This window comes from Kogia breviceps, chromosome 12 (assembly GCF_026419965.1).
Source record: "Kogia breviceps isolate mKogBre1 chromosome 12, mKogBre1 haplotype 1, whole genome shotgun sequence".
Lineage (NCBI taxonomy): Eukaryota > Metazoa > Chordata > Mammalia > Artiodactyla > Physeteridae > Kogia > Kogia breviceps.
In genome coordinates, this window is record NC_081321.1 from 83389203 (window position 1) to 83411365 (window position 22163).

The 22163-nt window shown below is 37.7% G+C and overlaps 1 protein-coding gene across 8 annotated transcripts in view; it reads left to right on the plus strand.

The window, feature by feature from the left end:
* ANO4 (anoctamin 4) overlaps positions 1-22163 on the plus strand; it is a 325264-nt gene that overhangs the window by 282052 nt on the left and 21049 nt on the right. For all 8 annotated transcript variants that reach the window (XM_067009963.1, XM_059081938.2, XM_067009965.1 and 5 more), the window contains 2 exons: positions 18022-18174; positions 19179-19326. In XM_067009963.1, coding sequence (XP_066866064.1) covers positions 18022-18174; positions 19179-19326 — 301 coding nt within the window. The remainder of the gene's footprint in view (positions 1-18021; positions 18175-19178; positions 19327-22163) is intronic.

Consider the following 22163-nt stretch of genomic DNA (forward strand, 5'->3'; position numbering starts at 1 on the left):
CCTTGGTTTTATCCTGTATGGGCCTCTCTGCACTTCCTGGACTTGTGTGACTGTTTCCTTTCCCCTGTTAGGAAGTTTTCAGATATTATCTGTTTAAACATTTTCTCAGGCCCTTTCTCTCTCTTCTCCTTCTGGGACCCCTATTATGCGAATGTTGGTGCATTCAATGTTGTCCCAGAGGTCTCTTAGACTGTCTTCATTTCTTGTCACTCATTTTTCTTTATTCTGCTCCATGGCAGTGATTTCCACCATTCTGTCTTCCAGCTCACTTCTCCGTTCCTTTGCCTTACTTATTCTGCTGTTGATTCCTTCTAGTGTATTTTTCATTTCAGTTATTGTATTGTTCAACTCTGTTTGCTCTTTATGGCCTCTAGCTATTTGTTAAACATTTCTGTATCTTCTGAGCCTATGCCTCCATTCTTTTTCTGAGATCTTAGATCACCTTTACTATCATTACTCTGAATTCTTTTTCGGGTACATTGCCTATCTATCTCCACTTCACTTAGTTGTTCTTCTGGGGTTTTTATCTTTTTCCTTTGTCCGAAACATATTTCTTTGCTGTCTATTTTGTCTGACTTTGTGTTTGTGGTCTCCATTCTGCAGGCTGCAGGATTGTAGTTCCTCTTTTCTGGTGTCTGAGGCTGGTCTAAGAGGCTTGTGCAGACTTCCTGGTGGGAGGGACTGGTTCCTGCCTACTAGTGGGTGGAGCTGGGTCTTGTCCCTCTGTTGGGCAGGGCCATGTCTAGGGGTGTGTTTAGAGGTGGCTGTGTGCTCAAAGACTTTAAGCAGCCCGTCTGCTGATGGGTGGGGCTGTGTTTCTGCCCTGTTGGTTGTTCAGCCTGAGGCATCTCAGCACTGGAGCCTACTGGCTGTTAGGTGGTCACCAGTCTTGGTGACAAAATGGCAGCCTCCAGCAGAGCTCACACCAATGAATACTCCCTGTTACCTCCACCACCAGTGTCCTTGTTGCTACAGTGAGCCACAGCCACCCCCACCACCCCAGGAGACCCTCCAAGACCAGCAGGTAGGTCTGGCCCAGGTGCCTATGAAGTCACTACTTTTTTTTCTGGGTCCCAGTGCACACAAGACCTTCTGTGCACCCTCCAAGAGTGGAGTTTCTATTTCCCCTGATGAGTTCCTGCAACCTAGCCCCACTGGCCTTCAAAGCCAAATGCTCTGGGGTCTCCTCCTCCTGATGCCAGATCCCCAGACTGGGGAGCCTGACCTGGGGCTTATAACTCTTACTCCTGTGGGAGAACCTCTGTGATATAATTATTTTCCAGTTTGTAGGTCACTCACCTGGTGGGTATGGAATTTGATTGTATCATGAATGCACCCCTCCTACCGTCTTGTTGTGGCTTCTTCTTTGTCTTTGGATGTAGAATATCTTTTTTCATAGGTTCCAGTCTTTTTTATCAATGGTTGTTCAGCAGTTAGTTGTGATTTTGGTGGCTTCATGAGAGGAGGCAAGCTCAAGTTCTTCTACTCCACCATCTTGTCTCCAACAGGCATCAAACCTTTTTTTTTCTTCTAATTCTACTGTGGTCAAAGGATACTCTGTGTTATTTTAGGCTATTAATATATGTTGAGATTTGCTTTATGCCCTGCATATTGACTATTTAGAAAAGCGCTTCAAGTGTGTTTTGCAGTTGTTGAGTATAATGTTGTCTATCAATTGATAAGGTTGTTTAATTGTGTTGTTCAAATCTTATATGTCCTATTAAACTTTGTCTATTTTATCTATTAGTTACTAAGAAAAGGGTGTTAAGTCCACAGTCAACCTGGGAATTTTATGCTCCTTATAGTTCTGTCAACTTTTACTTTATATATTTTGAAACTGTGTTGTTATGTGCAAACAATTTAGGATTATTCTAGCTTACTGTTGAGTTGAAATTTTATCTTATTTAAAGCCATTCTTCATCTCTAATAATGTAATATTTTGAAGATGTGATGGGCAAGAGGCTAAGGAACTAACTGTAAAACCTCCCAAAGGACAGAACTGAGCTTCTTGTGGTCTTTCAGGGCCAAGATAAAGGCCAACCACTTTCTCAGTCACAGCCAGAGAGGTGGACTGAGCTTTACAAATTTACTGTACCCCATTACCAGCCTGGCTTAACTCGTGACCACATTTAAGTGACCCTCTCCTTCTTTCTTTAGCTGCCTAAGCGCAACGTGAGGAAACTTTTCTGCTGGAAAAGAACACTGAGAGCAGAGATTAGTAACTTGTTCTTAAGGGGCTAGTAGTAAATACTTTAGTCTTTGGGGAGCCAAGAGGCAAGATTGAGGCTATTATATTTTAAATGGTTGTATAAGTATTTATATACCTACTTAAAATGGAAAAACCATTCTTAGCTCACAGGTGGGTTTTAAAAGAGAACAGAAAGCAGAGGGATATTCAGATTTGGCCTTCAGGCTGTAGTTTGCTGACCCTTGATCTAGAGCTTCTCTATGTCTGGCATACAATAAAAATTACTAGGCTTATAACCTATTGAAAGAAGCAAAGTAAGTATAAATTCTTAACTGGGACAGGTGTCTGTTACTTCAAATGTAAAAGCAGAAGTGCATATGGTCAAACTGAAAAATCAAGGAAATACAGTGTTACATAAAGAAAAATAATGTTGCACCCGAAGTGATAAAAAAAATTCAAAATAGATGTTATGAAGAAACTGAGCTACAAGAAAACACGGGAAGGCAATTCAGTGAACTCAGGAATAAAATTAATGAACAGAAGGAGTTCTTTACCAAAGAGACTGAAATTGTAAAAGAGACCGGACAAATTCTGGAGCTGAAGAATTCGATGAATGAGATGAAGAATGCAACAGAGATCACAGGTAATAAGACAGACTAGATGGAAGAAAGAATAAATGACTTGGAGTATAGGAATATAGAAATAATTCAGTCAGAAAAAGACAGAGAAATTAGATTTTTTTAAATGAAGAAACCCTATGAAAACTATCAGATTCGATCAGAAAGACAAATCTAAGAATAATTGGTGTGCCAGAAGAAAAAGAGAGAGAAGAGGCAGAGAGTTTATTTTAAAAATATTAATTGGGAACTTCCCAAACCTGGAGAAAAAATGGGACATACAAGTCCACAAAGCTACCAGAACATCCTATTACCTCAAAGCAAAAAGACCTTCTCCAAGCACATTAATGAAACCATCACACATTATAATGAATCTTAAAGGCAGCTAGGGGAAAAAAACTAACCTTCAAAGGAACCCCAATTAGTCTGTCAGTGAATTTCTGAGCAGAAATTCTGCAGTACAGGAGAGAGTAGAATGACATATTCAAAGTGCTGAAAGATAAAAATTGACAGCCAAGAATACTTTATCCAGCAAAGTTATCCTTTAGCTATGAAGGAGAAATAAAGGCTTTCCCAAACAAAAGCTAAGGGAGTTCACCACTATTAGACTTGCCTTGCAAGAAATGTTGAAAGAAGTCCTTCAAGCTAAATTGAAAAGACACTAATCAGTGACATAAAAGCATATAAAAATATACAACAATGATAAAGGTGAAAAATAAACAATCACAAAATGGTAACTCTGTATTAGAATGGTATATTAACCACTTAACTATACTATAAAGGTTAAAGGAAAAGATCTTTAAAAATAACTATAGCTACTATAATCTGTTAACAAATGCACAGCATAGAAAGAGATAAATTGTGACATTAAAAATGTAAAAGGGTGGAGCCTTTGTAGGCAAATGAAGATAAGTTGCTATCAGCATAAAATGGACTCTTTTATCTATGAGATGTTGTATGTAAGCTTATTGGGGACTTTATTTTTTTGCTTTTTGCTTATTAGCAAAAGTCTAATACAAAAGGGATAGACTGAGCAAATCACCATGGAAAAATACCAACTTACAGAGGTAGGCAGAAACACAGCGGAAAAGGAACAATACAGATATAAAACAACCAGAAGGCAAAAGATAAGATAGCAGTAGTAAGTCATTACATACCAATAATCACTCTAAATGTAAATGTAAATGGATTGAACTCACCAATACAAAGGCACAGAGTGGCTGGATGAATTTAAAAAACAAGACCCAACTCAGTCTCCCAAGGCAATAGAAATCGCAAAAATACACAAATGGGACATATTCAAACTTATAAGCTTTTGCACAGCAGAGGAAACCATACAAAGGGGAAACAAAACAAAAAGACAACCTATGGACTGGGAGAAAATATTTGCAAATGATGTGACCGACAAGGGCTTAATTTCCACAATATACAAACAGCTTGTACAACTCAATAACAAAGAAACAATAACCAAATCGAAAAATGGGCAGAAGACCTAAATAGACATTTCTCCAAAGAGGACATACAGATGGCCAAGAGGCACATGAAAAGATACTCAACATCGCTAATTATTAGAGAATGCAAATCAAAACTACAATGAGGTACCACCTCACACTGGTCAGAATGGCCATCATCAAAAAGTCTACAAATAATAAATGTTGGAGAGGGTGTGAAGAACCCTCCTTCTGTTGGTGGGAATGTAAATTGGTGCAGCCACTATGGAAGACAATATGGAATTTCCTCAAAAAACTAGAGTTGCCATATGATCCAGCAATCCCACTCCTGGGCATATAATGGGACAAAATTGTAATTCAAAAAGATACATGCACCCCTATGTTCATAGCATCACTATCCATAATATCCAAGACATGGAAACAACCTAAATGTCCACTGACAGATGACTGGATAAAGAAGATGTGGTACATACATACAATGAAATACTACTCAGCCGTTAAAAAAAGAATGAAATAATACCATTTTCAGCAACACGGATGGACCTAGAGATAATCATACTAGCTGAAGTAAGACAGGAAGAGAAAGACAAATGCCATATGATATCATTTATATGTGGAATCCAAAATAACACAAATGAACTTATCTACGAAACAGAAACAGACTTGTGGTTGCCAAGGAGTATGGGGTTGGGGGAGGGATGGATTGGGAGTTTGGGATTAGCAGATGCAAACTATTATATATAGAATGAATAAACAACAAGATCCTACTGTATAGCACAGAGAACTATATTCAATATCCTGAGATAATCCATAATGGAAAAGAATATGAAAAAGAATGTATATATATGTATAAATGAATCACTTTGCTATACAGCAGAAATAAACACAAACTGTACACCAGTTATATTTCAATAAAATAAATTTTGGAAAAAAGACCCAACTATATGCTGCCTTTGGGAGACACATTTCAGCTCTAAAGACAAACATAAGCTCAAAGTCAAGGAATGGAAAAAGATATTTCAGGTAAGTGGAAACCAAAAGAAAGGTGAGGTACCCATACTTATATCAGACAAAATAGGCTTCAAGCCAAAAACAGTAAGAAAGAAGAGACAAATAACTTCATTATATAATAATAAATGAGGTCACTACACCAAGAAGATATAACAATCATAAATATATTTGCCCCCAACGTTGGAGCACTTAAATATATTAAGCAAATACAGTTGACTCTTAAATATATTAGGGAAAAACAGTTGACCCTTGAACAACAGGTTCAAACTGCACAAATTCACTTATATGCGGATTTTTTTCAATAAATACATACTTCAGTACAACATAATCTGTGGTTGACTGAATCCATGGATGTGGAGCCATGTAAATAAAGGGCCAACTGTAAAGTTATATGTGGACCTTAACTGCAGATGGTTGGGGCCCTAACCTCCATGTTGTTCAAAGGTCAACTATTTTAACAGATCTCAAGGAGAAACAGACAACAATACAATAATAGTAGGGGACTTCAGTGTCCCACTGTGAGTGACAAATAATCCACACAGAAAATTAACAAGCAAACATTGGAATTGAGGCATACTTTAAACCAAATGGACTAAACAGACATATACAGAACATTCCATCCAATAGCAACAGAATGCACATTCTTCTCAAATGCACATAGAACATTCTCTAGGATAGATCATATGATAGGATACAAAATAAATCTTAGCAAATATAAGACGAATGAAATCACACTATCTTTTCTGACCACAGTGGTATAAAACTAGAAATCTACCACAAGAGGAATGCTGTAAAACATAAAAACATGTGGAAACTAAACACATTTCTGAACAACCGACGGATCAAAGAAGAAATCAAAAGGGAAATTAAAAATGATCTCAAAACAAATGAAAATGGAAACACATCAAAACTTATGGAATGCAGCAGAAAGAGTTCTGAGAGGGAAGTTTATATAAATTAATGCACATATTAAGAAATTAGAAAGATCTCAAACACTCTAACTTTACACCTCAAAGAACTAGAAAAAGAAGAACAATTTAAGCCCAAAGTTAGCAGAAGGAAGGAAATAATAAAGATCAGAGTGGAAATAAATGAAAGAGAGACCAGAAAAACAATAGAGAAGATCAATGAAACCAAGAGCTGGGTTTTTTGAAAAGATAAACATAATTGACAAAACTTCAAATAGACTAAGAAAAAAGAGAGCACTCAAAATTAGAAATGAGAGAGGAGACATTACAACTGATACTACAGAAATAAATAGGATAAGAAGCTATGAACAATTATATGCCAACAAATTAGATAACCTAGAAGAAATCAATTTCTAGAAACACAACCTACCAAGACTGAATCAGCAAGAAGTAGAAAATCTGAAAAGACCAATAATGAGGAAAGAGATTGAATCAGTAATCAAAAGCCTCGCAACACAGAAAACCCAAGAACCAGACAGCTTCACTGGTGAATCTTCTAACAATTAAAGAAGAATTAATACCAATCCTTCTCAAATGCTTAAAAAAATTGAAGAGGAGGGAACACTTCCAAACTCATTCTGCAAAGCCATTACCCTGGTAACAAAACCAGATAAAGATACTATAAGAAAAGATAACTTTGGACCAATATCCCTGATGAATATAGATGTAAAAATTCTGAAAATATTAGCAAACAAAATTCAAGAACACATTAAAACAACTGTACACTACAACCAAATGGGATTTATCCCTGGAATGCAAAATTGCTTCAGCATACACAAATTTTTGAATTTAATATATCACATTAATAGAATAAAATACAGGAGGAACCAAGATGGCAGAGTAGGATGTGCTCTCACTCACTCTTGCGAGAACACCAGAATCACAACTAGCTGGTGGACAGTCATTGACAGGAAGACACTGGAACTCACCAAAAAAGATACCCCACATCCAAAGACAAAGGAGAAGCCACAATGAGACGGCAGGAGGGGTGCAATCACAGTAAAATCAAATCCCATAACTGGTGGGTGGGTGACTCACAGACTGGAGAACACTTATAGCACAGAAGTCCACCCACTGGAGTGAAGGTTCTGAGCCCCACGTCAGGCTTCCCAATAAGGGGGTCCGGCAACGAGAGGAGGAATTCCTAGAGAATCAGACTTGGAAGGCTAGTGGGATTTGATTGCAGGCCTTTGACAGGACTGGGGGAAACAGAGACTCCACTCTTGGAGGGCACACACAAAGTAGTGTGTACATCAGGACCCAGGGGAAGGAGCAGTGACCCCAGGGGAGACTGAACCAGACCTACCTGCTAGTGTTGGAGGGTCTCCTGCAGAGACAGGGGGGAGGGGGCTGTGGCTCACCGTGAGAACAAGGACACTGGCAGCAAAAGCTCTGGGAAGTACTCCTTTGTGTGAGCTCTACCAGAGACTGTCATTAGCCACACCAAAGAGCCCAGGTATGCTGCAGTGTTGGGTTACCTCAGGCCAAACAACCAACAGGGAGGGAACTCAGCCCCACCCATCAACAGTCAAGTGGATTAAAGTTTTACTGAGTTCTGCCCACCACAGTAACAGTCAGTTCTACTCACCATGGTCCCTTCCATCAAGCCTCTTAGACAGCCTCATCTACCAGAGGGCAGACAGCAGAAGCAAGAAGAACTACAATCCTGCAGCCTGTGGAACAAAAACCAAATTCACAGAAAGACAGAGAAGATGAAAAGGCAGAGGGCTATGTACCAGATGAAGAAACAAGATAAAACCCCAGAAAAACAACTAAATGAAGTGGAGATAGGCAACCTTCCAGAAAAAGAATTCAGAATAATGATAGAGAAAATGATCCAGGACCTCAGAAAAAGAATGGAGGCAAAGATCAAGAAGATGCAAGAAATGTTTAACAAAGACCTAGAAGAATTAAAGAACAAACAAACAGATGAACAATACAATAACTGAAATGAAAACTAAACTAGAAGGAATCAATACCAGAATAACTGAGGCAGAAGAAGGGATAAGTGACCTGGAAGACAGAATGGTGGAATTCACTGCTGCGGAACAGAATAAAGAATGAAAAGAAATGAAGACAGCCTAAGAGGCCTCCAGGACAATATTAAACGCAACAACATTTGCATTATAGGGGTCCCAAAAGGAGAAGAGAGAGAGAAAGGACCAGAGAAAATATTTGAAGAGATTATAGTCGAAAACTTCCCTAACATGGGAAAGGAAATATCCACGCAAGTCCAAGAAGGGCAGCGAGTCCCATACAGAATAAACCCAAGGAGAAACATGCCGAGACACATAGTAATCAAATTGGCAAAAATTAAAGACAAAGAAAAATTATTGAAAGCAGCAAAGGAAAAACAGCAAATAACATACAAGGGAACTCCCATAAGGTTAACAGCTGATTTCTCAGCAGAAACTCTACAAGATGGAAGGGAGTGGCATGATATACTTAAAGTGATGAAAGGGAAGAACCTACAACCAAGATTACTCTACCTGGCAAGGATCTCATTCAGATTCGATGGAGAAATCAAAAGCTTTACAGACAAGCAAAAGCTAAGAGAATTCAGCACCACCAAACCAGCTCTACAACAAATGCTAAAGGAACTTCTCTAAGTGGGAAACACAAGAGAAGAAAAGGACCTACAAAAACAAACCCATAACAATTAAGAAAATGGTAATAGGGACAGACATATCAATAATTACCTTAAACGTGAATGGATTAAATGCTCCAACCAAAAGACACAGTCTTGCTGAATGGATACAAAAACAGGACCCATATATATGCTGTCTACAAGACACCTGCTTCAGACCTAGGGACACATCCAGACTGAAAGTGAGGTGATGGAAAAAGATATTCCATGCAAACGAAAATCAAAAGAAAGCTGGAGTAGCAAGAATGTTACAAGAGACAAGGAAGGACACTACATGATGATCAAGGGATCAATCCAAAAAGAAGATATAACAGTTATATATGCACCCAACAAAGGAGCACCTCAATACATAAGGCAACTGCTAACAGCTATAAAAGAGGAAATTGACAGTAACACAATAATAGTGGGGGACTTTGACACCTCACTTACACCAATGGACAGATCATCCAAAATGAAAATAAATAAGGAAACAGAAGCTTTCAATGACACAACAGACCAGATAGATTTAACTGATATTTATAGGACCTTCCATCCAAAAACAGCAGATTACACTTTCTTCTCAAGTGTGCATGGGACAACCTCCAGGATAGATCACATCATGGGTCACAAATCAAGCCTCAATAAATTTAAGAAAATTGAAATCATATAAAGCATCTTTTCTGACCACAACACTATGAGATTAGAAATGAATTACAGGGAAAAAAACGTAAAAAACAAATGGAGGCTAAACAATACATTACTAAATAACCAAGAGATCACTGAAGAGATCAAAGAGGAAATCAAAAAATACCTAGAGACAAATGACAATGAAAACACGATGATCCCAAACCTATGGGATGCAGCAAAAACAGTTCTAAGAGGGAAGTTTATAGCAATACAAGCCTACCTCAAGAAACAAGAAAACTCTCAAATAAGCAATCTAACATTACACCTAAAGGAACTAGAGAAGGAAGAACAAACAAAACCCAAAGTTAGCAGAAGGAAAGAAATCATAAAGAGCAGATCAGAAATACATGAAATAGAAACATAGAAAACAATAGCAAAGGTCAACAAAACTAAAAGGTGGTTCTTTGAGAAGATAAGCAAAATTGATAAACCATTAGCCAGACTCATCAAGAAACAGAGGGAGAGGACTCAAATCAATAAAATTAGAAATGAAAAAGGAGAAGTTACAACAGACACCACAGAAATACAAAGCATCCTAAGAGACTACTACAAGCAACTCTATGCCAATAAAAGGACAACCTGGAAGAAGTGGACAAATTCTTAGAAAGGTATAACCTTCCAAGACTGAACCAGGAAGAAACAGAAAATATGAACAGACCAATCACAACTAGTGAAATTGAAACTGTGATTTTAAATCTTCCAACAAACAAAAGTCCAGGACCAGATGGCTTCACAGGTGAATTCTATCAAACATTTAGAGAAGAGCTAACACCCATCCTTCTTCAACTCTTCCAAAAAATTGCAGAGGAAGGAACACACCCAAACGCATTCTATGAGGCCACCATCACCCTGAAACCAAAACCAGACAAAGATACTACAAAAAAAGGAAATTACAGACCAATATCACTGATGAATATGGATGCAAATATCCTCAACAAAATACTAGCAAACAGAATCCAACAACACATTAAAAGGATCATACACCATGATCAACTGGGATTTATCCCAGGGATGCAAGGATTCTTCAATATACACAAATCAATCAGTGTGATATACCATATTAACCAATTGAAGAATAAAACCATATGATCATCTCAATAGATGCAGAAAAAGCTTTTGACAAGATTCAACACCCATTTATGATAAAAAGTCTCCAGAAAGTGGGCATAGAGGGAACCTACCTCAACATAATAAAGGCCATATATGACAAACCCACAGCAAACATCATTCTCAATGGTGAAAAACTGAAAGCATTTCCTCTAAGATCAGGAATGAGACAAGGATGTCCACTTTCACCACTATTATTCAACATAGTTTTGGAAGTCCTAGCCATGCAAATCATAGAAGAAAAAGAAATAAAAAGAATACAAATTGGAAAAGAAGAAGTAAAACTGTCACTGTTTGCAGATGACATGGTACTATACATAGAGAATCCTAAAGATGCCACCAGAAAACTACTAGAGCTAATCAATGAATTTGGCAAAGTTGTAAGATACAAAATTAATGCACAGAAATCTCTTGCATTCCTATACACTAATGATGAAAAATCTGAAAGTGAAATTAAGGAAACACTCCCATTTACTATTGCAACAAAAAGAATAAAATACCTCAGAATAAACCTACCTAGAGAGACAAAAGACCTGTATGCAGAAAACTATAACACACTGAGGAAAGAAATTAAAGATGATACCAACAGATGGAGAGATATACCATGTTGTTGGGTTGGAAGATTCAATATTGTGAAAATGACTATACTACCCAAAGCAATCTACAGACTCAATGCAATCCCTATCAAATTACCAACGGCATTTTTTATGGAACTAGTACAAATCATCTTAAAACTTGTATGGAGACAAAAGAGACCCCAAATAGCCACAGCAGTCTTGAGGGAAAAAAACGGAGCTGGAGGAATCAGACTCCCTGACTTCAGAGTCTACTACAAAGCTACTGTAATCAAGACAATATGGTACTGGCACAAAAACAGAAACATAGATCAACGGAACAAGATAGAAAGCCCAGAGATAAACCCACACACCTATGGTCAACTAATCTATAACAAAGGAGACAAGAATATACAATAGACAAAAGACAGTCTCTTCAATAAGTGGTGCTTGGAAAACTGGACAGCTACATGTAAAAGAATAAAATTAGAACACTCTATAACACCATACACAAAACTAAACTCAAAATGGATTAGAGACCTAAACGTGACACTGGACACTATAAAACTCTTAGAGGAAAACATAGGAAGAACATTCTGACATAAATCACAGCAAGATCTTTTTTGATCCACCTCCTAGAGTAATGGAGATAAAAATAAGAATAAACAAATGGGACCTAATGAAACTTCAAAGCTTTTGCACAGCAAGGGAAACCATAAACAAGACGAAAAGACAACCCTCAGATGGGAGAAAATATTTGCAAACGAATCAACAGACAAAGGATTAATCTCCAAAATATATAAACAAATCATGCAGCTCAATATTAAAGAAACAACCCAATCCATAAATGGGCAGAAGGCCTAAATAGACATTTCTCCAAAGAAGACATACAGATGGCCAAGAAGCACATGAAAAGCTGCTCAACATCACTAATTATTAGAGAAATGCAAATCAAAACTACAATGAGGTATCACCTCACACCAGTTAAAATGGCCATCATCAGAAAATCTGCAAACAACAAATGCTGGATAGGGTGTGGAGAAAAGGGAACCCTCTTGCACTGTTGATGGGAATGTAAATTGATACAGCCACTATGGAGAACAGTATGGAGGTTCCTTAAAAAACTAAAAATAGAATTACCATATGATCTAGCAATCCCACTACTGGGCATATACCCAGAGAAAACCATAATTCAAAAAGACACACGCACCCCAATGTTCATTGCAGCACTATTTACAATAGCCAGGTCATGGAAGCAACCTAAATGCCCATCGACAGATGAATGGATAAAGAAGATGTGGTACATATATACAATGGACTATTACTCAGCCATAAAGAGGAATGAAATTGAGTAATTTGTTGAGACGTGGATGGATCTAGAGACTGTCATACAGAGTGAAGTAAGTCACAAAGAGAAAAACAAATATCATATTAACACATGTATGTGGAACCTAGAAAAATGGTGCAGATGAACCGGTCTGCAAGGCAGAAGTTGAGACACAGATGTAGAGAACAAACATATGGACACCAAGGGGGGAAAACCACAGTGGGGTGGGGATGGTGGTGTGAATTGGATGATTGGGATTGACATGTATACACTGATGTGTATAAAATTCATGAGTAATAAGAACCTGCAGTATAAAAAAACAAAGAAAAAAAACAACTAATACTAAACTTTCTTTGGGTTATTTGTATGGAAATATGTTAATAAGTGTTTCAGACATTACATGAAATTTCTAAAAATCTTATACGTTCTGGTATAATGTTATAAGTCATAAGCCTAGTTATTACTTTAAAATGTATATCAGAAATAACTAAAATTTCCTTGTCAATTGCATTATTATGAACTTTCATCAAATCTATAACCGTGGTCATTTTTAAGTCTTTTGTCATTTACAGACAGTTCTGGGTGCACTCTGATGCTTTTGCAAAAATGTTCCTATAACAGGGTTTTAATCTTCAAGGAACTCATGGAAAAGACTCTGACAAGTACAGGTTTCTGGTAACTGACTATACTGCTGAACTGAATGAATAAGCATTTTCAGAACTCTAATGGAAAACTGATGAATTCATAAAAGTGCTAACAAAAGATCAAGATGAAAAAAAATTAATTACACGGGACTGAGTGAACTGATGAGGATGATTATAATTTTTGTGACTTTCTGTTTGAATTTTTAAAAAATCCCACAAGGACTCAGAGGGAAAAAATATACAAATCAATTTTCACTGCAAAGTAAAGGAGCTGTTACAGTGGATTGCTGGACTGAATGTCAATATTATGACATAGTATGAGTGTGTTTTGTGTTTGGTAATTGCAATCACTGTTGCTTTTGTTGTGGTTATCCATTTACAATGCTTGGTGTCAGTTTATCTATTGTAAAAATAAAATACTGTGTGTTTGTGTGTGAAAAAAAAGAAAAATGAGAGACAAATTAATCCCATCAAAATGGCAAAGATTCTTAAAAAGTCATAAGATGAAGTTTTGCAAAGAACCAAGGGAAATGAACTTCTCGTAATAGCTTGTGGGTTTTAAAATTGGTACAACTGCCACAAGGGCAATTTGTCATATTTATTAAAAATCCTAGATGTATGCATTATCATATATCTGTCTTCCTGTACTAGGTATTATGCTAGGTAGTAGGAGAGTGATGGATGGTAAGCAAGATATTATTCCTGCCTTCCTGGCAGGAGAGACAACTAAATAAGCAATCACAATAATGTGATCATTTTATGAAGACAATAAAATAGATTTTCCTATTTTTGCAATAATGATATCTGTGTATGTGTGCATGTAGAATATTAAATACACTAAAAGAATATATACCAGAAAAAAAAAATCCGCTAATGCTAAAAGTAGATAACTGACAACTCCACTTCAGACTCTTCTAGGAAATGACACATTTTGTCTTATTTTATTTTCCCCAAAACTATGGTTCAGAGTTGAAGCCCTGAGTAGGTCCAAAGCTGTTTTGATAAACACCATCTTATTCTTGCTTGGGACTTGTCCCTCCCCCCCCATTAAAATTGTAAGTGGTTTTGGAATTAAGTGGACTTGAGTTCCAGGACAGGCTTTGATTCTAATTATTAAAAAGAACTTGTAATACCAAAAAAAAATAGAATAAAATATAAAAATCATGATTATCTCAATAAATGAAGGAAAAGCATTTGTAAAATTCAACATCCTTTCATGATAAAAACCTTGACAGATTGGGCATAGAACAAACATACTTTAACATAGTAAAGGCCACACACAACAAACTCACAGTTAACATTACACTCAATGGAGAAAATTGAAAAAATTTCCTCTAACATCAGGAACAAGACAAGAATGCCCACTCCCACCACTCTTATTCAATATAGTACTGGAAGTCCTAGCTAGAGTAATTAAGTAAGACAAAGAAATAAAAGTCATCCAAATCAGAAAGGAAGAAGTAAAATTATCACTATTTGCAGATGATATGATTTTACATACAAAAATCCCAAAGACTCAAAGAACTGTTGGAAGTAATCAACAAATTTCATAAAATTGCAGGATATAAAATCAACATACAGAAATCAACTGTATTTCTGTATACCGACAATTAAGTATCTGACAAAGAAATTACCCCATAAGCAATAGCATCAAAAACAATAAAATACCTAGGAATAAATTTAACCAAGGAAGTGAAAGATCTGTACAACAAAAACTACAAGACTTTGCTGAAAGAAATTGAAGAAGACACAAACAAATGGAAAAACATCTCATATTCATGGATTGGAAGAATATTGTAAAATGTCCATATTACCCAAACTGATCTATAGATTCAACACAATCTCTATCAAAATATCAAGGGCATTCACCACAGAAATAGAAAAAACAATCCTAAAATTTGTATGGAACCACAAAAGACTCCAAATATCCAAAGAAATCCTAAAGAGAAAAAACAAATCCAAAAGTATCACACTTACTGACTTCAAACTATACTACAAAGCTAGAGTAATATAAAAACAGTACAGTACTGGCATAAAATTAGACATATAGACCATTAGAACAGAATACAGAGCCCAGAATTAAACCCTCCGCGTATGTGGTCAACTACTTGTTGACAAGAGAGCCAAGAATACCCAATGAGGAAAGGATAGTCTCTTCAACAAATAGTGTTGAAAAAACTGGATAAACACATGCAGAACAATGAAATTGAACCCCTATCTTACACCACTCACAGAAAGAACTCTAAGTGGATCAAAGACTTAAACATAAGACCTGATACTATACAGGTAAAGAGCCACAAAATTAAGACAAAATAAGCTCTATGATGATAAGCAGAGTTGTGGGCGCTACAGAGGAAGCAGTAGTTAATTAAATGTGCCCAGAAGAGGGCACATCTGAGCTCACACTTGGAGAAAGAATAGACTTTCACCAGAGTATGAACAGAAGCACTAAGTACATGACATGACCCCGTAAAAATAGAAGCGTAGCGTGGATGGGTAGAGGATTGTTTGGGACACCTGTCTGGGTCATGGGGCATGTTTGGACATGAGGCTTGGAAGACCCTTGAATGGCATGGAAAAAGTTTGGGATTTAGTCTACAGGCAACAAGAACCGACTGAAACATTTTGAGTAGGATGGTGATGAGTGATGGGCTTTAACCAACATTAATAGTAGGGCAATGGGGGAAGGAGGAGAAAGCCTGAGGCAGAGAAGCCAGTTAGAAAATCAGAGTCTGATTTGGGGACAGTGGAAAGGAGGGACAGATGAGAGACATTTTTGAAGGGTAATTAATTTGGGGGGACCTGGAGGCTATTAGTTCTCAAGGCTGAGCTAGCTAAGAGCTGGTTTTTATGTAAGACAGCTCCGAGGGGAGGTGGGGAAGAGAGACATGAAAGGTGGAGCAGCTTTAAGGATGAGATTGAGAGATTGGTTTGGAAAGTGCTGCTTCTGTAGCATAGCAGCAGACAACTGGTCAGGGTTAGAGAGAGAGAGAATTGGGAAACCTCATCAGACAGATGATAAAGTCATGAGAGCGGATGGACTCACCCAAGGAAAGAGGGAAGTCAGGAGAAAGGTGGAACCAAGGGAAAAACTGAAGGGAATGCCTGTGTCTATTGGTGGGTGAAGTGCCAACCAGCATAGTCAATGAGTATGAATGTAACCAAAGATGGGGGATACCCTGGAGGTGGCAGTATCACAGAGATGAGGTAAATGGACTCTTCGGGACTCTGGGACCATATCACCCCTGTTAGAGTTGCTTCTTAGTGATGTGTCTTGGGCAAATTACTTGACTTCTTTGTGCCTCAGTTTCCTCAGCTGTAAAATAAGGATAATAATAGTATCCACATAACAGAGTGGTTGTGAAAATTGAGTTAAAATAGGTGAAGTAATTAGAACAGTGCCTGTTACATAGAAAATGGTGTGTTAGTCATTGTTTTGTTGTTACTTTCTAAAATAAGCTTTTAAAAGTAAAAACAGTAGAAAATATGCAGTCATTCATTCAGCCAAGCGCTTTTAAATTTTTTTTCAATTATGCCATCTGGTTGTTTTGCGTCAGGCACTGCCTTTTTAAAAACTTTTTTATTTTGCAAAGTTGCAAACATAGTACAGAGTTCCTAAATATTCTTCACCTTGTTTCTTATAAGGTTAACATCTTACATATATATTGAAGCCAGAAAATTAATATTAATACAGTACTGTTAACTAATTACCTTATTTGAATACTGCCTGTTTTCCACTGTCTTTTTTTCTTGTCCATGACCCATTCCAGAATCCAACATTGCATTTAGTTGTATCTCCTTTGTTCCCTCCATTCTATGACAGTTCTGTCTTTTTCACGATCTTAACATATTTTAAGACTACTAGTTTTGTAGAAGGTCCTTCCATTTGGGTCTAATGGTTTCTCATGATTAGGTTGAGGTTATGCATTTTTGGCAAAAATTCCACAGAAAGGATATTGTAGCCTCCTCAGTACACCATCTTGGGGGTATGATGTCAATATGTCTTATTACTGGTGATATTAACTTGGATCACTCAGTTAAGGTGATGTCTATCAGGTTTCTCCATAGTAAAGATACTATTTTTTCCTTTGTAATTACTATCGTGTAGGGAGATACTTTGAGAATATAAAAATCATTTTTTTCAATATAATTTCCCCTACTAATTTTAGCATTCTTTGATGGCTCTTGCCTGCAACAATTACTACTGTGGTGTCTGACTACTGGTGATTTTCTATTTTTAGCCATTCCTTCTACATTTATTAATTAGAATTGTCATAAGAAAGAGCTGTCCCTTTCCCCCCATTTATTTATTTCAGTATATATTTATACCAGTATTTATTTCAGTATGGACTTGGATACTTAGTCTTTGGGTTGTAATCCAATACTATCCTTATTTATTTTGTTGTACAAATTTTTCCAGCTTTGGCCATTGGGACCTCCTTCAAGTTTGTCCTGTGTCCTATTGATGTGTCCCCATCATTTCTCAAGCACTTCCTAACTTTCTGGCATCACAAGATATTCCAGACTAATCTTGTCTTTTCCCTGCCATAGCTCTGGAATCAAACATTTCTCTAAGGAGCCCTGGTTCCTTTTATTAGAGAATGGTAGTTAGAAAACAAGCTCTGGACTCTAGGTATGATCATTGCTCCTAGGATGCCACTGCTTCTAGGCTCAGGGAGTACCTCTTTTTCAAGTGTCCTGGCTGTCTTTCTAGAAGAGATGTCCCCTGTGCTTTGGGGAAAACTATGGGTTAAAACAATGACACATTCAGATTATTATTGTTTTGAAAATAGTACTGGAAAACCAATACTCTTTGTTCTTTTTCCTTTTTCCTTCCCTAGTTCTCCAGTTTGGATTTACAACTATCTTTGTGGCAGCTTTTCCTCTAGCACCACTTCTGGCCTTACTGAATAATATAATTGAAATTCGACTTGACGCTTATAAATTTGTCACACAGTGGAGGCGACCTTTAGCTTCAAGGGCCAAAGACATAGGTAAGTTGGATTTGGAGTGTTTTTTAAAGATATTAACCACCTGATAGATAAAATAAAAGAGCTACCAGCTTTAGACTTTTACATATGGCTTCCATGTAAGATGACTCACCTAACTCTTGCAAAAGAATAATTGTTAGCTTTAAATAATATTAGATAACAAGTACAGCTACCTATCTGGAAATTTATAATTTCCAATGCTACAGAATTTGTGCTTAAATAGGTTCTCAATTTGGTTGTTTCTATCCTAAGACTTTGAAACCTAAAAATCTGATTTATTACCACCTGTTTCCTTTTTAAAGTAGATCTCCCATTTGCTTAACTTTGTTTTGCTCTTTCCTAAATGTTTGCCCGAGTCATACGAAGCAAGATCCGGTTTTTCTAGAGGCAGAGATGGCCTTTGGTTTTTGACTAGAGATGCTGAGTTGAATCAGGTGCAGCCTCTCAAAAGCTGGCAGAGATCAGAGACTGTCTTTTATTCATTTCTGCATCCAGTGCTTAGGATAGAGTAGGCAGGTGCTCAGCCAGTGTGTATAGAAGAGAATTTGCTGTGCATATGCTTAACTCAGTGGTCTTTGAACGTCCCAATGAAACAAACACGCTCAATGGCACCTACTCCGGGTCAGTGCATCAGGAACCTGGTCCATAAAGATGAACTGGAGAGACCCTATAGGTACCCCCAAGGATCTCCCAGTCTGGTGGCAACTTGACATTGCACGTGCCAATCTTATCAGATAGTGTTTGGTGCCTTATCATTGACCAGAATTCTCTACTTATATCTGAACCCAATTGAGCTTTAAGTCATGAGCATGGGCACTTCATGCAAACTCCTTCAATGCCAAGGTTTTTGAAGGTACAAATTCTTCCTCCTGGTTGCAAGAATCAGTATTTGGGATGGTGGAAGGACCTGTGCAAAGGATTTTTGAAAATGAATTACCCCAGTTGTTTTTATAGTTATCACCTCTGCTGTTGTGTCTGGAATTAATTCAACACTTCTCTTTGCATAGGAATTTGGTATGGAATTCTTGAAGGCATTGGAATTCTTTCTGTTATTACAAATGCATTTGTCATAGCGATCACATCTGACTTTATCCCTCGCTTGGTGTATGCTTATAAGTATGGACCTTGTGCAGGCCAAGGAGAAGCTGGGCAAAAGTAAGTGTGCCATAAAGCCACCATGAAATCCCCATTTCCTAGCCATTGTGTGCTGTTGGACACTTAGACAGAAGCCTCTGCATTGGAGTACATGGGACACAAGCCCGGGACAGGAGGCCTGTAGTGGGAAGGTGGAAATATGATACAATAACACTTTTGGCCAAAGAAAACACATTCTGATCTATTGAAGGGTTGCAAGTCATACAAGTCATACAAGTTTTAGGTGAAATCCAATGTGAGAAAAGCAATTAATCATTTTCCCCCTTCCTGCCCACCATGAATTCAGAAGTGTGTGGTATGCTAATGTGTGTAGCAAAAAAAGTGTTCCATGATGTATAGTTATGTATGCCATTTTTATGAGTTTATAAAAGTATAGTTATAATTTGATTCCTCTTGTGTCGTGTGTAGACTCTGCAAATTTTACATGGGAAATGTGCAGTCATGTGCCAAGTACTCACAAGGTATTTCATAAATATTTGTGGAATAAGTAACTGAATGATTCTTTCCTGGCTATGGACTTGACCAGTGTCTATATTACCACAGGCAAATTGGGTGAACTTAACTCGCTGAGAGATCAATACTATGGCATCACCTCAATGGTTCCCAAAGCCAGGGCTCTGTATTTCTGGTCAGCTAAAGCCTTGGCAAAATTATAACATGTCCCCTAGCTTTCATTTCTACACCCTTGGAAAAAGGATAAAAAGTCCCAACATACTTTAATGGGAAAAAATAAAACAACCCTGTTTGGCTAATGTCAAAATAATATAATTAATTGTGGGATTTAAATGTCAGAGTGGAATGTGTGTTGGGATCCTAGGGTCCTTTTGGTTCCCCAGAAGTCATCTCACTTAGGTTCTTGCGTATTCCTACAAGCAGCCCTGCCTCTTAGTTTACTAGTCTGAGCCAAACTAATTCATCCTCTATAGCCTCTGTAGTTCCATCAGCCCCCAAGGAGTACAGTGCTACCAAATCAAGTCAGCTAAATTTATACACACCTGACTTAGGTCCAATTTCATTATTCATCCTACATAAATGCTCTAAGGCATAGATAACTGAATGAGATAAAGCTCACAATCCAGCTATTTGAGGAAGCTTCTATAAAGTTCTTCACTAACCACGTGGCCATTAAATGTGAATTATCTAGCCACTTTAAGTGAGCATACCATCCCATTTCAAGAGAGATTTAGACTTACATCGTACTATGCATGCATTTCTTTCTACCTGTAACTGTTGTGAACATTCTCTGACTCATTGACTCAGCCTAGAAAAGCTTACCTTTGTTCAAACCACTTTCATGTATGTTTTGCATTTGATTCTCAGAACAACGCGGGTAGCTGGATATGCATTATTGGCCTTGCTTTGAAGAGCAGAAAGAGACAGAGAGGTTAAATCCATAATCACACGGCAGCGTAACTGACGGAGCCCACACGAAGGTCAAGCCTAGACTCAGACAGTGCCCTTCACCCTGAACCTCACAGCCTTCGGGGCCCTTGCCAATAAGTGCTTATCCAACTCATCTAACAGTCAACTCCCTGGGGTTGAAATCTTGATGGTTATTTCCATGCTTTCGCACTTCAAATATGGTAACACCTGTCTTGTTCTGGAGGAAACCAAAAAACAAAGTGGGAACTTTTATGCGCAGTTGATAATGAATCAAAGCTTTAGAATTTTGACAGCCTATTCGATTTAAGACATTGTTCATGGTGATTAGAATTTCTCTAAATAGGCTCCTTAATTCAGTTTTACTGAGCTCTTTGGGCCTTTTTTTTTTTTTTTTTAAACAATGTCTCTCTTAAGAGCCTGTTGCTACCTTCAGTATTTGTAGATCTACTTTTTATCTTCTAATCCATTGGTGGTTTTTCTTACTTTCAAATAGTTACATTTGTGTATGTTTCTTCATGAATCTTATTTTCTGCCCCACCAGCTAACTTTTCAAACGTTTTCATCTTCCCTCTTTTTTTTTTTTGCGTTACGCGGGCCTCTGACCGCTGTGGCCTCTCCCGTTGCGGAGCACAGGCTGCGGACGCGCAGGCTCAGCGGCCATGGCTCACGGGCCCAGCTGCTCCGCGACACGTGGGATCCTCCCGGACCGGGGCACGAACCCGCGTCCCCTGCATCGGCAGGCGGACTCTCAACCACTGCGCCACCAGGGAAGCCCCATCTTCCCTCTTAAGACATTCTGTCTTTCCAGCTGCCGGTGATCAGAGTATTGTTCATTGCCTACAAAATGAAGTCACTTTGTCTTTCAGGGTATCTTCCCAAGGGCCCTTTAGAAAGAGCTTAGAGAACGAAAATCACCTCTGGGCAGACATCAGGAGACAGAAATTGTGAAGTCAAGTTGAAGACGTATATTATAAAATTGTTCTGTCAATCAGAGTTAAAATTTCAATCGGCAAAGTAAATTCCTTTTCCAGAAAGCACAAGTAACCAGTTTGATCCCTCACCCTCAGTGAACGCAATAAACTAATTACTTTGTTATCAGGTAGACATGGATTAGAGTTTGGGAACATTCTCTAAGGATATATGCAGGCCTTAGAAAATTACTGTGAGGTATATACCTGATCTAGTGGTATAAATCAAGCTGATTTTCCTGTAAAAATAGTGATATCATAAGGAGTTAGAGACTTGATCAAGGACACAGTGCTCGAATTTTCACAGAATGAGCTACAAATATCTTAATGAACTATAAATAATGTATTTATATAAGCTATTAATCAATTAAGTCGATCAACACCAAAACCAATTGCAAAGTTGTATTTCAGAAGATAAAGCTTACGGTTGCAGAGGTCTACTCTTCTTATTTCATAATGTCTGACGTTTTCAATGCAAGAAGTCAG